The following is a 20446-nucleotide window of genomic DNA, read 5'->3' as shown; positions in this document are numbered from 1 at the left end:
GTTTGTTCTCTTTATCTGTGAGAAGAGACTCTATTTATTTATTTTTCTGAACTTTAAACTTCCTATTAATATTTTGTATTTGTGTATAGCAAATTAAAAATATTGTGTTAGTTTCAGGTGAACAGCGAAGGGACTCAGCCGTACATATACATGTGTTAGGGGAAGTACACTGACTGAAACTGTTCACCCCGGCCAGGCACCATAGTTACCACGTGCATGACTTGTTTTACGACAGGAGGTCCTGGTAAGGAACATGAAACTAATAAGCCACCACCAACTGGAAGAGTTCAGGAAGGGTCAAAAAGTGACACCACGTGTCCATCCACCTCTCAGAATCCTTCTCGCTGGCGTCCATCTTGGCTGAGCAATGTGTGGGCCACCAGGAAGGCCTCTGAATGAGAGTGATTGGCCAAAGACAACCTGGAAACTAATCCCATCACCATAAAACCCAAGACTGTGAGCCATGTGGCACACACATGGCTCACAGAACTGCCAGAGCAGTTCTCCTGGGATCCCTGACCCTACTGCTCTCTGCCTGGGTGCCCTTCCCCAATAAAATCTCTTGCTTTGTCAGCACATGTGTCTCCTTGGACAATTCATTTCTGAGTGAGCTTTTGGGCCCTGGAAGGGGCCCCCTTCCTACAACAAATGTATCCATTCTCCCCCCAAACCCCTCTCCTATCCAGGCTGCCACATAACATTGAATAGAGTTCCGCATGCTATATGATAAGCCCTTTTTGGTTATCCATTTTAAGTATAGCAGTGTGTACATGAGCTTGTCAAAGTATATAATTATCCCTTCCTTCTTGCAACCATAAGTTCTTTTTCTAAGTCTGTGAGTAGAAGACTCACTTTATTTTAAAAATTAATTTATTTTTAATTGAAGGATAATTGCCATATATCAACATGAATTAGCTATCAGCATATGTATGTCCTCTCCCTTGAGATTCGCTTTAGATGCAGACACAAATAGATCAAAAATTAAAGGATGGAAAAAGATATTCCGTGTAAAATATAGTAACCAAAGGGAGCTGGTATAGCTGTATTGATCTCAGGAAAAATAGACTTTAAATCAAAAATTGTTATGAGACAAAAAATGACATTATGTATTGATTAAGGGGTCATTTCAACAAGACAGTATAGTAATAATAAACATAAATTTTAAAGATTGAAATCATACTAAATATCTTCCATGATTACAGTATAACAAAACCAGAAATTAATAACAAAAGAAAATTTGTAAAATTCATGAATATGTAGAATAGTATTAATAGTATAATATTAAACAATCAATGAGTCAAGAAGAAACCACAAAGGAAATTAGAAAATACTTTGAGATGAGTGAAAACAAGAACATACAAAAACATGGAATACAGTGAAAGCATGACAGAGGGAAAATTATATCTGTAAATGCCTACATTAAAAAGAGGAAAAATATCAAATCAACCTGAAATCAATAACCTAACATTACAACTTCTAGAAAAGAGGATATAATTTGACACAAGTTAGCGAGTGGACAACAACAAAGAAATTAAGAAACTATAGGTATAGTAGAAACTAGATATAAAAGATTTATAGAAGAAGTTATACCCAAATTTAGCAGAAGGAAAGAAATGCTAAAGATTAGATTAGAATGAAGATACACAAAATAGAGAATAGAAAAACAACAGAGAAAATCAGCAAATATTAGCTTTTTTAAGACACCAACAAATTATTAAATTGCCTTAAGTTTAGATTCTTCATAAAATATTGCACAATTTATTCAACTCCCATTGGTTTATGAGAAAGAAACATTATTTCATTTGGAGCTATAAGATTAATCTTGTCTGGTAGACTTCTTAAAATTAAGGTAAAACTGACATATGATGTTAGTTTCAGGTGAACAATATGATTTGATATTTTGGGATATCGTAAAATGATCACCACAATAAGTCTAATTGGTATCCATCAACATATGTAGTTACCATTTCTTTTCACTTGATGAGAACTTTCAAGATTTAGCAAGCTTCAAATATGCAATACAGTATTATGAACTATAGTCATCATGGTATACATTACAACTCCATGACTCATTTATTTTATAACTGGAAGATTGTCCCTGGTTTACTTTTAAATATTCTGTTCTTCCATATAATTTTCATAATGTGAATGAAGAGGTTATTTTAATTTATGTTAAAAAAAAAACGAAAAACAAAAACTAGACAGGGGTTTCTCTAGTGGCTCAGTGGTAAACAATTTGCCTACCAATGCAGGAGACACATGTTCAATCCTTAGTCCTAGAAGATCCCACATGTCGAGGAGCAACTAAGCCCATGCACCGCAACTACTGAGCCTATGCTATGCTGCTGCTGCTGCTAAGTCGCTTCAGTCGTGTCCGACTCTGTGTGACCCTGTAGACGGCAGCCTACCAGGCTCCTCCATCCTTGGAATTCTCCAGGCAAGAACCCTGGAGTGGGTTGCCATTTCCTTCTCAAATGCATGAAAGTGAAAAGTAAAAGTAAAGTTGCTCAGTCATGTCTGACTCTTCGCAACCCCATGGACTGCAGCCTCCCAGGCTCTTCCATCCGTCAGTTTCCAGGCAAGAGTACTGGAGTGGGTTGCCATTGCCTTCTTCGAGCCTATGCTATAAGTCACCACAATAAGACTGCACACCACAACTAGAGAGTACCCCCTACTGACCACAACTAGAGAAAAACTTATGCAGCAACAAAAACCAAGCACAGCCAAAAATAAATAATAAAAAACTAGACAGATCTATGAGAAAAAAAGAATTGCTATTTTATGATTTTTACTTATATTCATTTTAAATGGAATTTATTTTTCAAGCAGTTTTAGTTTTACAGGAAAACAGAGCTTTGTCATACATCACCTTATCCCCTCCCCCAGTTTCTCCTATTATTATTTGAATTAGTGTGATATTCTTGTGATAGTTGATAAACCTACATTGACACATCATTATCACCCAGAATCCATAGTTACATTAGGGTTCACTCCTGGTGTTGTACATTCTATGGGTTTGAACAAATGTATAATGACATGTATCTACTATTATAGTCAGTCAGTTCAGTTCAGTTACTCAGTTGTGTCCAACGCTTTGCGACCCCATGGATTGCAGCACGCCAGGCCTCCCTGTCCATTACCAACTTCTGGAGTTTACTCAAACTCATGTCCATTAAGTCGGTGATGCCATTAAACCATCTCATCCTCTGTCATCCCCTTCTCCGCCTTCAATCTTTTCCAGCATCAGTGTCTTTTCAAATGAGTCAGTTCTTTGCATCAGGTGGCCAAAGTATTGGAGTTTCAGCTTTAGCATCAGTCCTTCCAACGAATATTCAGGGCTGATTTCCTTTAGGATGGACTGGTTGGATCTCCCTGCAGTCCAAGGGACTCTCAAGAGTCTTCTCCAACACCACAGTTCAAAAGCATCAATTCTTCGGCATTCAGCTTTCTTTATAGCCCAACTCTCACATCCATACATAGCCTTGACTAGACAGACCTTTGTTGGCAAAGTAATGTCTCTGCTTTTTAATATGCTATCTAGGCTGGTCATAACTTTTCTTCCAAGGAGTAAGCGTCTTTGAATTTCATGTCTGCAGTCACCATCTGCAGTGATTTTGGAACCCCCCAAAATAAAGTCTCTCACTCTTTCCATTGTTATCCCATCTATTTGCCACGAAGTGCTGGGGCCAGATGTTACAATCAAAGTGTTCTGAATGTTGAGCTTTAAGCCAACTTTTTCACTCTCCTCTTTCACTTTCATCGAGAAGCTCTTTAGTTCTTCTTCGCTTTCTGCCATAAGGGTGGTGTCATCTGCATATCTGAGGTTATTGATATTTCTCTTAGCAACGTTGATTCCAGCTTATGCTTCATCCAGCCCAGCATTTCTCATGATGTACTCTGCATAGAAATTACATAAGCAGGGTGACAATATACAGCCTTGATGTACTCCTTTTCCTGTTTGGAACTAGTCTGTTGTTCCATGTCCAGTTCTAAGTGTTGCTTCCTGACCTGCATACAGATTTCTCAAGAGGCAGGTCAGGTGGTCTGCACCATCTCTTAAAGAATTTTCCACGGTTTGTTGTGATTCACACAGTCAAAGGCTTTGGCATAGTCAATAAAGCAGAAATGGATGTTTTTCTGAAACTCTCTTGCTTTTTCGATGATCCAGTAGATGTTGGCAATTTGATCTCTGGTTTCTCTGCCTTTTCTAAAACCAGATTGAACATCTGGAAGTTCACGGTTCATATACTGTTGAAACCTGGCTTGGAGAATTTTGAGCATGACTTTCCTACCATGTGAGATGAGTACAATTGTACAGTAGTTTGAGCATTCTTTGGCATTACCTTTCTTTGGAATTGGAATGAAAACTGACCTTTTCCAGTCCTGTGGCCACTGCTGAGTTTTCCAAATTTGCTGGCATATTGAGGGCAGTACTTTCACAGCATCATCTTTCAGGATTTGAAATAGCTCAACTGGAATTCCATCACCTCCACTAGCTTTGTTCATAGTGATGCTTCCTAAGGCCCACTTGACTTCACATTCCAGGATGTCTGGCTCTAGGTGAGTGATTACACCATCATGAATATCTGGGTCGTGAAGATCTTTTTTGTATAGTTCTGTGTATTCTTGCCAGCTCTTCTTAATATCTTCTGCTTCTGTTAGGTCCATACCACTTCTGTCCTTTATTGAGCCCATCTTTGCATGAAATGTTCCCTTGGTATCTTTAATTTTCTTGAAGAGATCTCTAGTCTTTCCCAGTCTATTGTTTTCCTCTATTTCTTTGCACTATAGTACTATACCAAATATTTTCATTGCTCTGAAAATCCTCTGTGGTCTTCCTATTCATATATCCCTCTGCCAACAACCCCTGACAACCACTGATCCTTTTATTGTCTCCACAGTTTTTCCTTTTTTAGAATATCAGATAGTTGGAATCATACAGTATATAGCCTTTATATTTTTTTATAATTTTTAGACAGTTAAAAATGTTTTAATTTTTGTTTTTCATTGTTTTATTTGGCTATGGCCCAAGGCATGTGGGATCTTAATTTCCCAACCAAAGATTAAACCCATGGCCCCTGCATTGGAAGCATGGAGTCTTAACTATCAGACTACCAGGGATGTCCCAGTATATAGCCTTTCCAGATTGGCTTCTTTCCCTTAGTAATAAGCTTTTATGTTTCCTCCATGTATTTTCATTGCTTGATATCTAATTTCTTTCAGGACTGAATGATATACCCCTGTATTTTTGCACCACAGGCTAGTGAAGGACATCTTGGTTGCTTCCAGGTTTTGGCAACTATGAATAAAGTTGGTATAAACATGTGTGTGCAGGTTTTTGTCTGGATGTCAGTTTTCAATTCATTCATGCATTCATTCTTGCAAGTATGGGGTCATACGGTAAAAGTATTTTTTACTTTAATTCTAGTAAGAAACTTCCAAAGTGGTTGCACCATTTTCCATGAATGTGAGAGTTTCTGTTGCTCCATGTTGTCATTAGCTTTTGGTGTAATCAGTGTTTTGGATTTTAGCCATTCTAATAACTGTGTAGTGGTATCACATTGTTCTTTTAATTTGCAATTCCCTAAGGCTATGGTTTTTCCAGTGGTCATGTATGGATGTGAGAGTTGGACTGTGAAGAGAGCTGAGCACCGAAGAATTGATGCTTTTGAACTGTGGTGTTGGAGAAGACTCTTGAGAGTCCCTTGGACTGCAAGGAGATCCAACCAGTCCATCCTAAAGGAGATCAGCCCTGGGTGTTCTTTGGAAGGAATGATGCTAAAGCTGAAACTTTGGCCACCTCATGTTGACTCATTAGAAAAGACTCTGATGCTGGGAAGGATTGGGGGCAGGAGGAAAAGGGGACAGCAGAGGCTGAGATGGCTGGATGGCATCACCGACTTGATGGATGTGAGTTTGAGTGAACTCCAGGAGTTGGTGATGGACAGGGAGGCCTGGCGTCTGCGATTCATGGGGTTGCAAAGAGTCAGACACGAGTGAGTGACTGAACTGAACTGAATTTTATGTAATGTTGAGCATTTTTTCATAAGTTTATTTGCTATCATTATATCTTCTTTGATGAGGGGTCTCTTTGATTCTTTTGACCATTTTAAAATTAGGACTTTGTTTTCTTGCTGTTGAATTGTAAGATTTCTTTGTGTATTTTGGATATCAGTCCTTTATCAGATATGTTTTGCAAATATTTACTCCCAGTCTGTGGCTAATTTTTTCATTCTCTTAGCAGTGTCTTTTGAGGCATAGAAGTTTTTAGTTATAATAAAGTCCAAGTAACCAATTTTTCTTTCATGAATCATACTTTTTCTGTTGTATTTACGAAGTCATTGCCAAACTCATGGTCACCTAGAGTTTCTATTTTATCTTATAGACATTTGATAGTTTTGTGCTTTTAATTTACATTTATGATCTACTTTGAGTTCATTCTTGTGAAATTTGTGAGATCTGTGTCTAGACTCATTTACTTTGCATATGGATGTTCAACTCTGCTAGATCCTTTTGTTGAAGACTTTTCTTTCTTCCATTGCATTGCCTTTGGTCCTTTGTCGTATATCAATTGACTCTACTTGTGTGGGATTATTTCTAGGCTCTTTATTCCTCCATTGATCTATTTGTCTGTTCTTTTACCAATATCACACTGTCTTCATTTTCAATTAACATTCATTTTTTGAACAGGAAATATACCCACACATAGTGATAAAATATAAAGGCATAAAGAGTATATAGTGAAGTATAGTGAAGTTTCATCCTGTCCTGTTCCCCCTGCTCCCAGATTACCTTCCCCAGGTAATCACTATTATTAAGTATAATTTTCATTCTTTCAGAGTTATTTTGCTTCTTATCCTCTCTCACTGTCACTCTGTGGCTCTTTCTCTTCCTCTCACGTTCGTGCATGCATGCTAAGTCACTTCAGTTGTGTCCAATTCTTTGCAACCCTATGGACTGTAGCCTGCCAGGCTGCTCTGTCCATGGAATTCTCCAGGGAAGAATACTGGAGTAGGTTGCTGTGTCCTCCTCCAGGGGATCTTCCCGAGTGAGGGATCAAACCCACTTCTCTTGTCTCCTGCATTGGCCGGCAGGTTTATTACCACTAGTGCTACCTGGGAATCCCCCTCACTCTCCAACACAAGTATTAAAATACATCGTTATGCAACTTGCTTTTTTTTTTTTAATTTAACAATATAACTAGAAAAAATCACATGTATGTGCGTGTATATCTGTCTTTTTTAAAAAGTATTTATTGTGGTTTAAAAGTATAGAATATTAAATTTACCATTTTAAGTGTAGCATTCAGCAGTGTTGAGTATACTTAAATTGTTGTGATCTCTAGGACTATTTAACCTTGAAAGATTGAAACATTATACCCATTAAAAACAAATGCCCCTCTCTCCTACCCATCTCCCTAATCCTTTCAATCACCTTTCTACATTCTATTTATTTGATTTGACTATTTAAAATACTTCATATGGAACTTCCCTGGTGGTCCAGTGGTTAAGACTCCATGATTCCTCTGCAGGGGACGCTAGTTCAATCTCTGCTTGAGGAACTTAGATCCCACATGCCAAGTAGTGTGACAAAAAAATAAAATGAAAAAAGAAATTTAAATACTTCATATGAGTGGAATCACACAGTGTTTGACCTTTATGACTGACATTTTGCTTAGCATAATATCCTCAAGGTTCATCTATGCAGGGTATGAAAAAAATTTCCTTTTTAAGGGTGCATAATATTCCATATTCTTTATCCATTCATGTGCATTTGCATTGCTTCACACCCCCTAACTAATGTGAATAATGCTACAGTGAATATCAGTGGGTATTTATCTGTTCAAGATCCTGTTGATTATTTTGGATATATACCCAGAAGTGAAATTGTTGGATCATATGGTAATTCTCTTTTAAACTTTTTGAGGAACCTCCATATTGTTTTCAACAGCAGCTTCACCATTTTATATTCCCAGTAACAATGCACAAGGAGGATCTTTATACCACATCCTTAGCAGCATTTTTTTTAAAGGAGTTTTGACTATACTTACAACATTTTTTATTCATTTGTTTTCACCTGGTCTTTTAGTTTCAGCATGTGAGATCCAGTTCTCTGACTAAAAATTGAACTTGGGGCCCCTCTGTTGGGAACACAGAGTCCTAGCCACTATACCATCTGGGAAGTCCCTTGAATTTCTCTTATGATTAGTGGTGTTGAGTGTGTTTTCCTGTTTGTTGGCCATTTGTATATCTTCTTTAGAAAATCGCCTATTCAATTCCTTTGTTGTTCATTTGCCAAGTTGTGTCTGACTCTTTGCATCTCTATGGACTGCAGCATGCCAGGCTTTCCTGTCTCTCACCACCTCCTGGAATTTGACCAAGTTCATGTTCATTGCATCGGTGGTGCCTTCCAGCTATCTCATTCTTTATTACCCTCTTTTTCTGCTTTCAATCTTTGCCAGCATCAAGGTCTTTTCTAATGAGTCAGCTGTTTGTATCAGATGGCCAAGGTATTGGAGCTTCAGCTTCAGCATCAGTCCTTCCAATGAGTGTTCAGGGTTGATTTCCTTTAAAATTGACTGGTTTGGTCTCCTTGCAGTCCAAGGGACTCTGAAGAGTCTTCTCCAGCACGACAGTTCAGAAGCATCAGTTCTTCAGTGCTCTGCCTTCTTCATGGTCCAGTTCCCACAACCGTACATGACTACTGGAAAGACCACAGCCTTGACTATATAGACCTTTGTCTGCCAAGTGATGTCTTTGCTTTTTAACACACTGTCTAAGTTTGTCATAGCTTTCCTGCCAAGAAGAAATCATCTCCTAATTTCATGGCTGTACTCACCCATCTGTAGTGATTTTAGAGTCCAAGAAGAGGAAATCTGTCACTGCTTCTACATTTTCCCCTTCTATTTGCCATGAAGAAATGGGGCTGGATGTCATGATCTTAATTTTTTTTTAATATTTAGTTTTATGCTGGCTTTTTCATGCTCTTCCTTCAGCTTCATCAAGAGGCTCTTTAGTTCGTCTTCACTTTCTGTTGTTAGAGTGGTATCATCTGCATATCTGAGTTTGTTGATATTTCTCCTGGCAATCTTGATTCCAGCTTGTAACTCATCCAGCCCAGCATTTCTCATAATGTGCTCTGTGTATAAGTTAAATAAACAGGGTGACAATAAAAATAGCCTTGTTATACTCTTTTGTCAATCCTGAACCAGTTGTTCCATACAGGACTCAAATTGTTGCTTCTTGACCCACACACAAGTTTCACAGGAGACAGGTGAGATGGTCTGGTATTTCCATCTCTTTGTCTTTCACTTCTCTTCTTTTCTCAGCTATTTGTAATGCCTCCTCAGACAACCACTTTGCCTTCTTGCATTTCTTATTTTGGGGGATGGTTTTGATCACTGCTTCCTGTACAATGTTACAAACATGAAATTAAAAGATGCTAGCTCCTTGGATGAAAAGCTATGGCAAGCCTAGACAGCATAGTAAAAAGCAGAGATATTACTTTACTGACAAAGGTCCATCTAGTCAAAGCAATCAGGAGTCGTGTATGGATGTGAGAGTTGGACCATAAAGAAATCTGAGTGCCAAAGAATTGATGCTTTTGAATTGTGATGTTGGAGAAGACTATTGAGAGTCCCTTGGACTGCAAGGAGATCAAACCAGTCTATCCTGAAGGAAATCAATCCTGAATATTCATTGGAAGGACAGATGCTGAAGCTGAAGCTCTAATACTTTGGCCATCTGATATGAAGAATGGATTCATTGGAAAATACTCTGATGCTCGGAAAGATTGAAGGCAGGAGGAGAAGGGGATAACAGAAGATAAGATGGTTGGATGGCATCACTGACATGAGTCTGAGCAAGCTCCAGGGGTTGATGATGGACAGGGGAGCCTGGCGTGCTGCAGTCCATGGAGTCTCAAAGAGTTGGACATGACTGAATGACTGAACTGAAATGATTCCTATCTCTTACTGAGAGTTTTCCACAGTTTGTTATGATTCAGTCAAAGGCTTTAGTGTAGTCAATGAAACAGAGGTAGATGATCCACACAGTCAAAGGCTTTAGTGTAGTCAATGAAACAGAACTAGATGTTTTTCTGGCATTCCCTTGCTTTCTCTATGATTCAGTGAATGTTGGTAATTTGATCTCTGATTTCTCTGCCTTTTCTAAAGCAAGGTTGGACATCTGAAAGTTGTCAGTCCACATAATGCTGAAGCCTAGCATGTAGGATTTTGAACATAACCTTACCAGCATGGGAAATGGGTCAACTGTCCGGTGGTTTGAACATTCTTTAGTACTGCCCTTCTTGGGAATTGGGATGAGGACTGGCCTTTTCCAGTCCTGTGGCCACTGCTGGGTTTTTCAAATTTGCTGATATATTGAGTGCAGCACTTTGATAGTATCATCTTTTAGGATATTAAACAGCTCTGCTGGGATTACATTGCCTTCATTAGCTTTATTGACAGCAGTGCTTTCTAAGGCCCACTTGACTTCACACTCCAGAATGTCTGGCTCTGCGTGAGCGACCGCACCATCATGGTTATACAAGTCATTAAAACTTTTTTTTGTACAGTTTTTCTGTGTATTTTCTCAGTCTCTTCTTGATTTCTTCTGCTTTTATTATCTTTATTATCTTTACTTTTTCTGTCCTTTACTGTGCCCATCTTTGATTAAATTTTCCTTTGATATTTCCAATTTTCTTGAAGAGATCTCTAGTCTTTCCCTTTCTGTTGTTTCCCTCTATTTCTTTGCATTGTTTATTGAAGAAGGCCTTCTTGTCTTTCCTTGCTATTCTCAATTCCTTTGACCATTTTTTAAAAAGTTTTTTTAAAAACCACTTTATTGGATATGATTGACATACAAAAGGCTGTACATATTTAATGTATACAAACTCAGCAAGTTTGGAGATAAACATACAACTGTGAGACTAAAATTAAAGCCATAAACTTATTCATCACCTATAAAAGTTTCCTTTTGTGTCTCCCACCCCACTTTTTTTCCAAATAAAAATGTTTTTGCAGCAAGAGCACATAACTAAGATCTACCCTCTTAGCAAAATTTAAAGTATATAATACACTACCATTAACTATATTCTTCTGAGTACTTAAAGTCTAATTCTCCAATCCGCCCCCTCAAAAAAAAAAAACCCACTAAATGTCCCTCTGGTCACATAAGCACTACACAGCAATTCCAGGTAACTGTGACTCAGAGAGCTGGGAACAATCAAAAGATTTGGTTGGCCAAAAGTGGATGAGAAAGAATATAAAAAGTTTAAAATGTTGACCATCTATACAAAAAAGAAAGATAAATTTGTGCATAGTGCTTCTTGTCTTTGCTCTACTTCCTGTACTGTTACATTTCCTCACATATTAAAAATGAAAGTATACATGTAGATGTGTCTAGCACATGCCCAACAGAGTAGAAATTTAATAAATGTGAGCTGCCCCAGCACTGCCTTACCTCCTTCCCCTTTACTCAGAGGATGATGAGTAGCTGCAAGTAATATTTAAGGTAGTTACATAACTTTGTAATCTCATCATAATGTCACTGTATCAATAAATTTCTTCCACCTTCACAAGTTCCAGTTAGAACAGAAAGGTACAAATCTAATTTATGTTATTTCTCATTTTGAATAATAAAGATTAAAATGCACATAAATTACAATTCTTTGCTATAAGATCTCCACACTACCAGGAATAAAACAGTTATGTGTGCCTGTGTGCTCAGTCACTCCATTGTGTCTGATTCTTTGCGACCCCATGGACTGTAGCCTGCCAGGCTTCTCTGTCCATGGAATTTTCCAGGCAAGAATACTGGAGTGGGTTGCTTTTTCCTCCTCCATCCTTTGAAATTTTAAAATTTTTTATTTGTTGTTATTGTTTAGTTGTAAAAGTTCCTTACATATTCTGACTATTAAACCCTTATTGCATATAGGATTTGCAAATATTTTCTTCCATTCTGTAGGTTGCCATTTCACACTGTTGACAGTTTCCTTTGATGTGCATAAATTTTAAAATCTGATATAGTCCTATTTATCTATTTTACTTGTATTGCTTGTGTTTTGCTGTCACATTTAAGAAGTCAGTTGCTGAATCTAATGACCTGAAGCTTCCCCCCTATGTTTTCTTTTAAGAATTTTACAAGTTTAAGTCTTTAAGCCATTTTGAGATAATCTTTGTATATTTTTTAAGTTAAGGGTACTACCTCACTTTTTGCTACTGGATATCTTATTTTCCCAACACCGTTTATTGAAGAGACTGTCCTTTCTTAGTTGTGTCTTTCTTAGTCTTGGCACCTTAGTTGAAAATCATTTGGCCAGTAATTCACCACATTAACAAATTGAAAAATAAAAACCATATGATTATCTCAATAGATGCAGAGAAGGCCTTTGACAAAATTCAACATCCATTTATGATAAAAACTCTCCAGAAAGCAGGAATAGAAGGAACATACCTCAACATAATAAAAGCTATCTATGACAAACCCACAGCAAACATTATCCTCAATGGTGAAAAATTGAAAGCATTTCCCCTAAAGTCAGGAACAAGACAAGGGGGCCCACTTTCACCGCTACTATTCAACATAGTTTTGGAAGTTTTGGCCACCGCAATCAGAGCAGAAAAAGAAATAAAGGGAATCCAAATTGGAAAAGAAGAAGTAAAACTTTCACTGTTTGCAGATGACATGATCCTCTACATAGAAAACCCTAAAGACTCCACCAGAAAATTACTAGAGCTAATCAATGAATATAGTAAAGTTGCAGGATATAAAATCAATACACAGAAATCCCTTGCATTCCTATACACTAACAATGAGAAAGTCGAAAAAGAAATTAAGGAAACAATTCCATTCACCATTGCAACAAAAAGAATAAAATACTTAGGAATAGATCTACCTAGAGAAACTAAAGACCTATATATAGAAAACTATAAAACACTGGTGAAAGAAATCAAAGAGCACACTAATAGATGGAGAAATACACCATGTTCATGGATTGGAAGAATCAATATAGTGAAAATGAGTATACTACCCAAAGCAATTTACAAATTCAACACAATCCCTATTAAGCTACCAGCCATATTTTTCACAGAACTAGAACAAATAATTTCAAGATTTGTATGGAAATACAAAAAATCTCGAATAGCCAAAGCAATCTTGAGAAAGAAGAATGGAACTGGAGGAATCAACTTGCCTGACTTCAGGCTCTACTACAAAGCCACAGTCATCAAGACAGTATGGTACTGGCACAAAGACAGACATATAGATCAATGGAACAAAATAGAAAGCCCAGAGATAAATCCACACACATATGGACACCTTATCTTTGACAAAGGAGGCAAGAATATACAATGGAGTAAAGACAGTCTCTTTAACAAGTGGTGCTGGGAAAACTGGTCAACTACTTGAAAAGAATGAAACTAGATCACTTTCTAACACCGCACACAAAAATAAACTCAAAATGGATTAAAGATCTAAATGTAAGACCAGAAACTATAAAACTCCTAGAGGAACACATAGGCAAAACACTCTCAGACATAAATCACAGAAGGATCCTCTATGATCCACCTCCCAGAATACTGGAAATAAAAGCAAAAATAAACAAATGGGATCTAATTAAAATTAAAAGCTTCTACACAACAAAGGAAAATATAAGCAAAGTGAAAAGACAGCCTTCTGAATGGGAGAAAATAATAGCAAATGAAGCAACTGACAAACAACTAATCTCAAAAATATACAAGCAACTCCTGCAGCTCAATTCCAGAAAAATAAACGACCCAATCAAAAAATGGGCCAAAGAACTAAATAGACACTTCTCCAAAGAAGACATATGGATGGCTAACAAACACATGAAAAGATGCTCAACATCACTCATTATTAGAGAAATGCAAATCAAAACCACAATGAGGTACCACTTCACACCAGTCAGAATGTCTGCAATCCAAAAATCTGCAAGCAATAAATGCTGGAGAGGGTGTGGAGAAAAGGGAACCCTCCTACACTGTTGGTGGGAATGCAAACTAGTAGAGCCACTATGGAGAACAGTGTGGAGATTCCTTAAAAAATTGCAAATAGAACTACCTTATGACCCAGCAATCCCACTGCTGGGCATACACACCGAGGAAACCAGAATTGAAAGAGACACATGTACCCCAATGTTCATCACAGCACTGTTTACAATAGCCAGGACATGGAAACAACCTAGATGTCCATCAGCAGATGAATGGATAAGAAATCTGTGGTACATATACACAATGGAGTGTTACTCAGCTGTTAAAAAGAATGCATTTGAATCAGTTCTGATGAGATGGATGAAACTGGAGCCGATTATACAGAGTGAAGTAAGCCAGAAAGAAAAACACCAATACAATATACTAACACATATATATGGAATTTAGAAAGATGGCAATGACGACCCTGTATGCAAGACAGCAAAAAGACACAGATGTGTATAATGGACTTTTGGACTCAGAGGGAGAGGGAGAGGGTGGGATGATGTGGGAGAATTGCATTGTAACCTGTATACTATCATGTAGGAATCGAATCGCCAGTCTATGTCCGACGCAGGATACAGCATGCTTGGGGCTGGTGCACAGTGATGATCCAGAGAGATGTTATGGGGAGGGAGGTGGGAGGGGGGTTCATGTTTGGGAACGCATGTACACCCGTGGTGGATTCATGTCAATGTATGGCAAAACCAATACAGTATTGTAAATTAAAATAAAGTAAAAAAATAAAAATAAAAAAATAAATAGAAAAAAAGAAAAAGAAAAAGAAAATCATTTGGCCGTACATGCAAGGGTTTATTTCTGGGCCTTCTTTTCTGTTCCATTTTCTATATACTTATACCAATACCATAGATGGGGAAACAGTGGAAACAGTGGCTGATTTTATTTTCCTGGGCTCCAAAATCACTGCAGATGGCGATTGCAGCCATGAAATTAAAAGATGTTTACTCCTTGGAAGGAAAGTTATGACCAACCTATACAGCATATTAAAAAGCAGAGACATTACTTTGCCAACAAAGGTTCATCTAGTCAAGGCTATGGTTTTTCCAGTAGTCATGTATGGATGTGAGAGTTGGACTATAAAGAAAGCTGAGCACTGAAGAATTGATGCTTTTGAACTGCGGTGTTGGAGAAGACTCTTGAGAGTCCCTTGGATAGCAAGGAGATCCAACCAGTCCATTCTAAAGGAGATCAGTCCATAGGACTGGAAAAGGTCAGTTTTCATTCCAATACCATAAAAAGGCAATGCCAAAGAATGTTCAAACTACCACACAGTTGCACTCATCTCACATACTAGCAAAGTAATGCTCAAAATTCCCCAAGCCAGACCTCAGCAGGTTGTGAACTGAGAACTTCCAGATGTTCAAGCTGGATTTACAAAAGGCACAGAAACCAGAGATCAAATTACCAACATCCTTTGGAGCATAGGAAAAGCAATAGAATCCCAGAAAAACATCTCTTCTGCTTCATTGATGTTAAAGCCTTTGACTGTGTGGATCACAATAAACTGTGGAAAATTCTTAAAGAGATGGGAATACCAGACCACCTTACTTGCCTCCTGAGAAATCTGTATGCAGGTCAAGAAACCACAGTTAGAATCAGAAATGGAACAACAGGCTGGTTCCAAATTGGGAAAGGCATATGCAAAGGCTATATGTTGTCATCTTGCTTATTTAACTTATATGCAGAGTACATCATGTGAAATGCCAGACTGGATGAGACACAAGCTGGAATCAAGATTGCAGGCAGAAATATCAATAACCTCAGATATGCAGATGACACCACCTTTATGGGAGAAAGAGAAGAGGAACTAGGAGCCTAGTCACGAAAGTGATAGAGGAGAGTGAAAAAGTTGGCTTAAAACTCAACATTCCTAAAAAGAAGATCATGGCATCTGGTTCCATTGCTTAATGGCAAATAGATGGGAAAACAATGTAAACATTTTCTTGGGCCCCAAAATCTCTGCAGATGGTGACTGCAGTCATGAAATTAAGAGACGCTTGCTCCCTGGAAAAGAAGTTATGACAAACCTAGACAGCATATTAAAAAGCAGAGATATTACTTTTACGACAAAGGTCCATCTATTCCCAGCCATGGTTCTTCCAGTAGTCAGGTATGGATGTGAGAGTTGGACTATAAAGAAAGCTGAGTGCCGAAGAATTGATGCATTTGCATTGTGGTGTTGAAGAAGCCTCTTGAAAGTCCCTTGGACTGCAAGGAGATTCAACCAGTCAATCCTAAAGGAAAACAGTCCTGGATATTCATTGGAAGGAAGCTGAAGCTGAAGCGCCAATACTTTGGCCATCTGATGCAAAGAACTGGTTCACTGGAAAAGACCCTAACGCTGGGAAAGCAGGAGGAGAAGGGGATGACAGAGGATGAGATGGTTGGATGGCATCACCGACTGGATGGACATGAGTTTGAGTAAACTCCAGGAGTTGGTGATGGACAGGGAATCCTGGTGTGGTGAAGTCCATGGGGTCACAGAGTCAGACACAACTGAACCACTGAACTGAACTGATAGTGCTGGGTGCTCAGACAATAACTAATCTGATTGCAATGCTGGAGACCCAGGTTCTATCCCTGCGTTAGGAGGATCCCCTGGAGCAGGATAAGGCAACCTACTCCAGTATTCTTGCCTGGAGAATTCCATCGACAGAGGTGACAGGCAGGCTCCAGTGCACGGGCTCGCAGAATCCCACATGACCCAGGGACTAACACACATAGTGTGGGTATATATTAAACGCTCAATAAACATATGTTGTTGTTATTGTTTTGTCAATATGTCAGGGAAAAGAGGATGGATTAAAAAGCATTTTCACAATAAAGTCAAAATACGTCACTAGCACTTTTCAAGTCAATGGGACTGAATTAGACCCCCAATGAAAAGGCGGAGGGGATCAAATGACGTAGACCGCCTTAGCAACAGGCCCCCAAAGAAGGTGAATTTCTGTAGCCAATAAGAATCTGCACTGCAGATAAGATAGCCAATGGGTGACTGAAAGAGGAAGAGGGAGGACGCGCCAATTCTGCTGCCTGAGCCTCGGCCCAACAAAATGGCGGCGGCGGCAGCGTCGCTTTGTTTCCGCGGCTCCTGCGGCGGTGGCAGCGGTGCCGGCCTTTGAGCTGTGGGGAGGATCCAGCGCCAGATCTAGTGACGACTAAGGGTCCAGTGCATTCTACCCTAACTGCGCGCCGGGGAGGGCAGAGTCGCGCCCTACGGTCGCTGAATCCTACAGGGCGTAGAAGCGAAAACATGACCGCTGAGCCCATGAGGTAAAACACAACTCCGTCTCACAGGTCCCAGCTGTCTCGGCCTACGCGTTTTCTAAACCTGGTGTTTGGGAAAGCTTTGGCTTGGTGGGTTAGGCCTGTGTTTTGCTGAGCGGAAAGAGGCATCGTTTTCTCTTTAGGTGAGGAGGGTTCGGAAGTAGGCTCCAGTCCGCGGTGTGGGGGGGTAGGGGTTGACTGGGGGCGCGGCCTGGTTTGTCGGGCGCTTTCTCAAGCCTCTCCAAACCCGCGGAGCTTAGGTGAATTCCTCTGTTTATTCTTCGCTGCCTGTGGAACTGAAACCCCCAAGTGGGAGGCGGTTTTTGGTATCCTGATAATTCTTCCTAATCTTTGGGCCTAGAAACCGCGTGGGTAAGAAGAGAGGGTAGGGGGTAGGCAGAAGAGGGGCGAGAGGTGGGAGGAGGGGGAGGGGCGGTGGGGAGGATGTGAAATCCTGGGAAGACCCAGTGGCGTTTGTACTGCTGGAGACGGGAATACCCCGGCCTTGCGGGAATTTTATTTTTTTCTGCAAACCCTGGGGACAAGCCCATTTTGTGGGGTGAATGGGTGGGTCTTGCCAGGGTTCCTTCTCTATTCCAGATCCTGAGGAGTAGCCCTGGATTTATCTTGAAGGCTAAGGGGTAATAACGCAGGGTTTTGCTTCCAGAGGACCCCAGTGTACTACTTTTTGTGTGGTCCAGCTTTAATGGGTGGTAAGGCAGTCATCAGATGTGTCTCCATTTTATGGGCAAATTTTGAGCAAAAATAATTAGGCCTTATTTTTGTTTATTTATTTATTCCAAGAGGGATGGGGAACACGTTAACTTGGTTTGATGGGAAATAAAATCTATTCCAAGGAAGCGGTGACTGGCAGGCCATCTCTTACTAATCAAGCACGTTTATTATTAGGTTGAGGCTGCTTTTCTCTTGTGCTTCTAATTTGGCTCTTGATAGTGTCTAAAAATATGGGTTGTTAACATGAAATGTATACCACTTTTACACAGGTGAATGGCTTGCTTTTCAGGCAGTTGATATTTGACTTTTCATCCGTTGTGAATACAGTAATTTTTTCACTGTTGTATTCTTGGCTCCTAATGGCAAAGTAAAATTACAGGGAGCATAGATCAGAAGTTCATATGTAGTTGGCAAAATGTGATTTTGAGTAACTATTAGGATCGTATATATTTATGTATGTGTATATATGTGTGTGTATGTATCCACCATCTTAATAGTATACAGGTATGTATGTTTTTATTTCCTTGGTGGCTCAGATGGCAAAGCATATGCCTACAATGCAGGAGACCTGGGTTTGATGCTTGGGTCGGGAAGATCCTCTGGAGAAGGAAATGGCAACCCACTCCAGTGCTCTTGCCTGGAAATCCCATGGACGGAGGAGCCTGGTAGGCTATAGTCCATGGGGTCGCAAAGAGTTGGACACGACTGAGCGACTTCACTTTATCTTTTTATGTATGTTTTTGGGCTTCCCAGGTGGCGCTAGTTGTAAAGAACCTGTCTGCTAATGCAGCAGACATAAGAGACGCTGGTTCAATCCCTGGATGAGGAAGATCCCCTGGAGGAGGGCATGGCAACCCACTCCAGTATTCTTGCCTGGAGAATCCCATGGGCAGAGGAGCCTGGTGGGCTACAGTCCAAAGGGTCGCAAGAGTCGGACGCGACTGAAGCCAGTTAGCACACACACATGCATGTATGTTTTTAGAGCATTTTAGCTAGTGTATTGAATTTGGTAATGAACCTATGATACTTATATGTCTATTTTCTGCATTAACAAGCAGTAGATGGAAGATGTGTTCCTTCCTTTGAGGGGGAAAAAATGGACTTTAGTTCTCAGATTGTAGATCCCTAGTTGTGTAAAGATTGTGGCTTTGTTTTCTGACTTTGTGTTCATTGTTCTGAGTGCAGTAAGCCTTTATTTAATTGATATTGGGCACATTAGAGGTACCCAGTACAACTTGTTCGCTAGTTATTATCAGGTGCCCATGTTGCTATACATGAAGGGTGTACCTTACAGTTAAATAGAGATTCTCCAGGCAAGAACACTGGAGTGGGTTGCCATTGCCTTCTCCAAAATATGACCTTTAGGTTTTACTAAATCTCAGAAAGTCTGCATTTAAAATTGTAGGTTGAACTTGGATTTTCTCCCTTTCTTTTAGGGTGAACAAATTAATTATGTATAAACATTCTGAATAGAATTAGTTTATGTGAGGGTCAGTTTTTCTTATGGGCCTTGAATTTTTGTATATATTGGTGTAAGAATAATAATAATAACTAAAATTGAGTGCTTATTGTTGACCTTTACCTTTGTAATTTTAATTAATTTTCAAAACAGCTCTATGGAATAAGTACTTGGTGTTCCCTGTTTTACAGATGAGAAAAGTGAGGCATAGAGAGAGCAAAGAAATTGATCAGTTATATAAATTGTAATCGATGGAGCTGGAATTGAACTGAGTCTTGACTCCAGAGCTTATGTTCTTAACCACAAGACATTAATACCTCCTTGAGCTACCAGAAAGAACGTGATTATGACCATTTTAATTTAGTTCAAGTATTACAATGGAAGAAGTTCATGTTAGCTGCTATTGTCATTTGTTGTAGGTCTTTGAGTTTGTAGGTGTTTATAATATTTTGCCTTTTATGTTCATATGAAATAGTAAGATAACTGAAACATTTAATTTCAGGAGAATCTTAAGCTATGTGAAAACCCCCTTGCAAAGAATACATATAATAGATATAAAGAATTAATTTTAAAAAGTGTGATGCTCTCTGATTATTTACTATGAAAGAGATCCAAGTGGGTGTTTAGAACTGTCTCAGTATGAAGTGTTATTCATCTCAAGTCATAATCATAGGTGAAGGATAATCTGACAGGTAATGCTTGAGTGAGTTAAATCCACAATACCACTCTTTTTTTAAAAAAATCTTTTATTAGGGTATAGTTGATTTACAATGTTGTGTTAGTTTCAGGTGTACAGGAAAGTGAATCATTTATACATATACATATATCCACTCTTTTTTAAAGATTATTTTCCCATATCAGCCATTACAGAGAATTGAGTAGAGTTCCCTGTTCCTTACAGCAGGTTCTTATTAGTTATCTATTTTATATCTTAAATCATTCTTGATTTTCTTATATGTGAGGCAGAAATAATA

At 39.0% G+C, this 20446-nt stretch overlaps 1 protein-coding gene across 18 annotated transcripts in view; it reads left to right on the top strand.

Annotated features, from left to right (window-relative positions):
* The first annotated feature begins 16919 nt into the window (after window positions 1-16919).
* ATRX (ATRX chromatin remodeler) overlaps window positions 16920-20446 on the top strand; it is a 276097-nt gene continuing 272570 nt past the window's right edge. For 9 of the 18 annotated variants that reach the window (XM_070291862.1, XM_070291858.1, XM_070291870.1 and 6 more), the window contains exon 1: window positions 16994-17284. In XM_070291862.1, the coding sequence (XP_070147963.1) occupies window positions 17265-17284 (20 nt within the window). In that variant the 5' untranslated portion in view covers window positions 16994-17264. Of the gene's footprint in view, window positions 17285-18766; window positions 18984-20446 lie in introns of those variants that run through there. The other 9 variants (XM_070291864.1, XM_070291860.1, XM_070291856.1 and 6 more) reach the window with 5 other exon arrangements.

The sequence above is a fragment of the Ovis canadensis genome, chromosome X (assembly GCF_042477335.2).
Source record: "Ovis canadensis isolate MfBH-ARS-UI-01 breed Bighorn chromosome X, ARS-UI_OviCan_v2, whole genome shotgun sequence".
Taxonomy (NCBI): domain Eukaryota; kingdom Metazoa; phylum Chordata; class Mammalia; order Artiodactyla; family Bovidae; genus Ovis; species Ovis canadensis.
The sequence above is the reverse complement of the archived record's forward strand: the minus strand, read 5'-3'. Positions and strand labels throughout refer to the sequence as shown.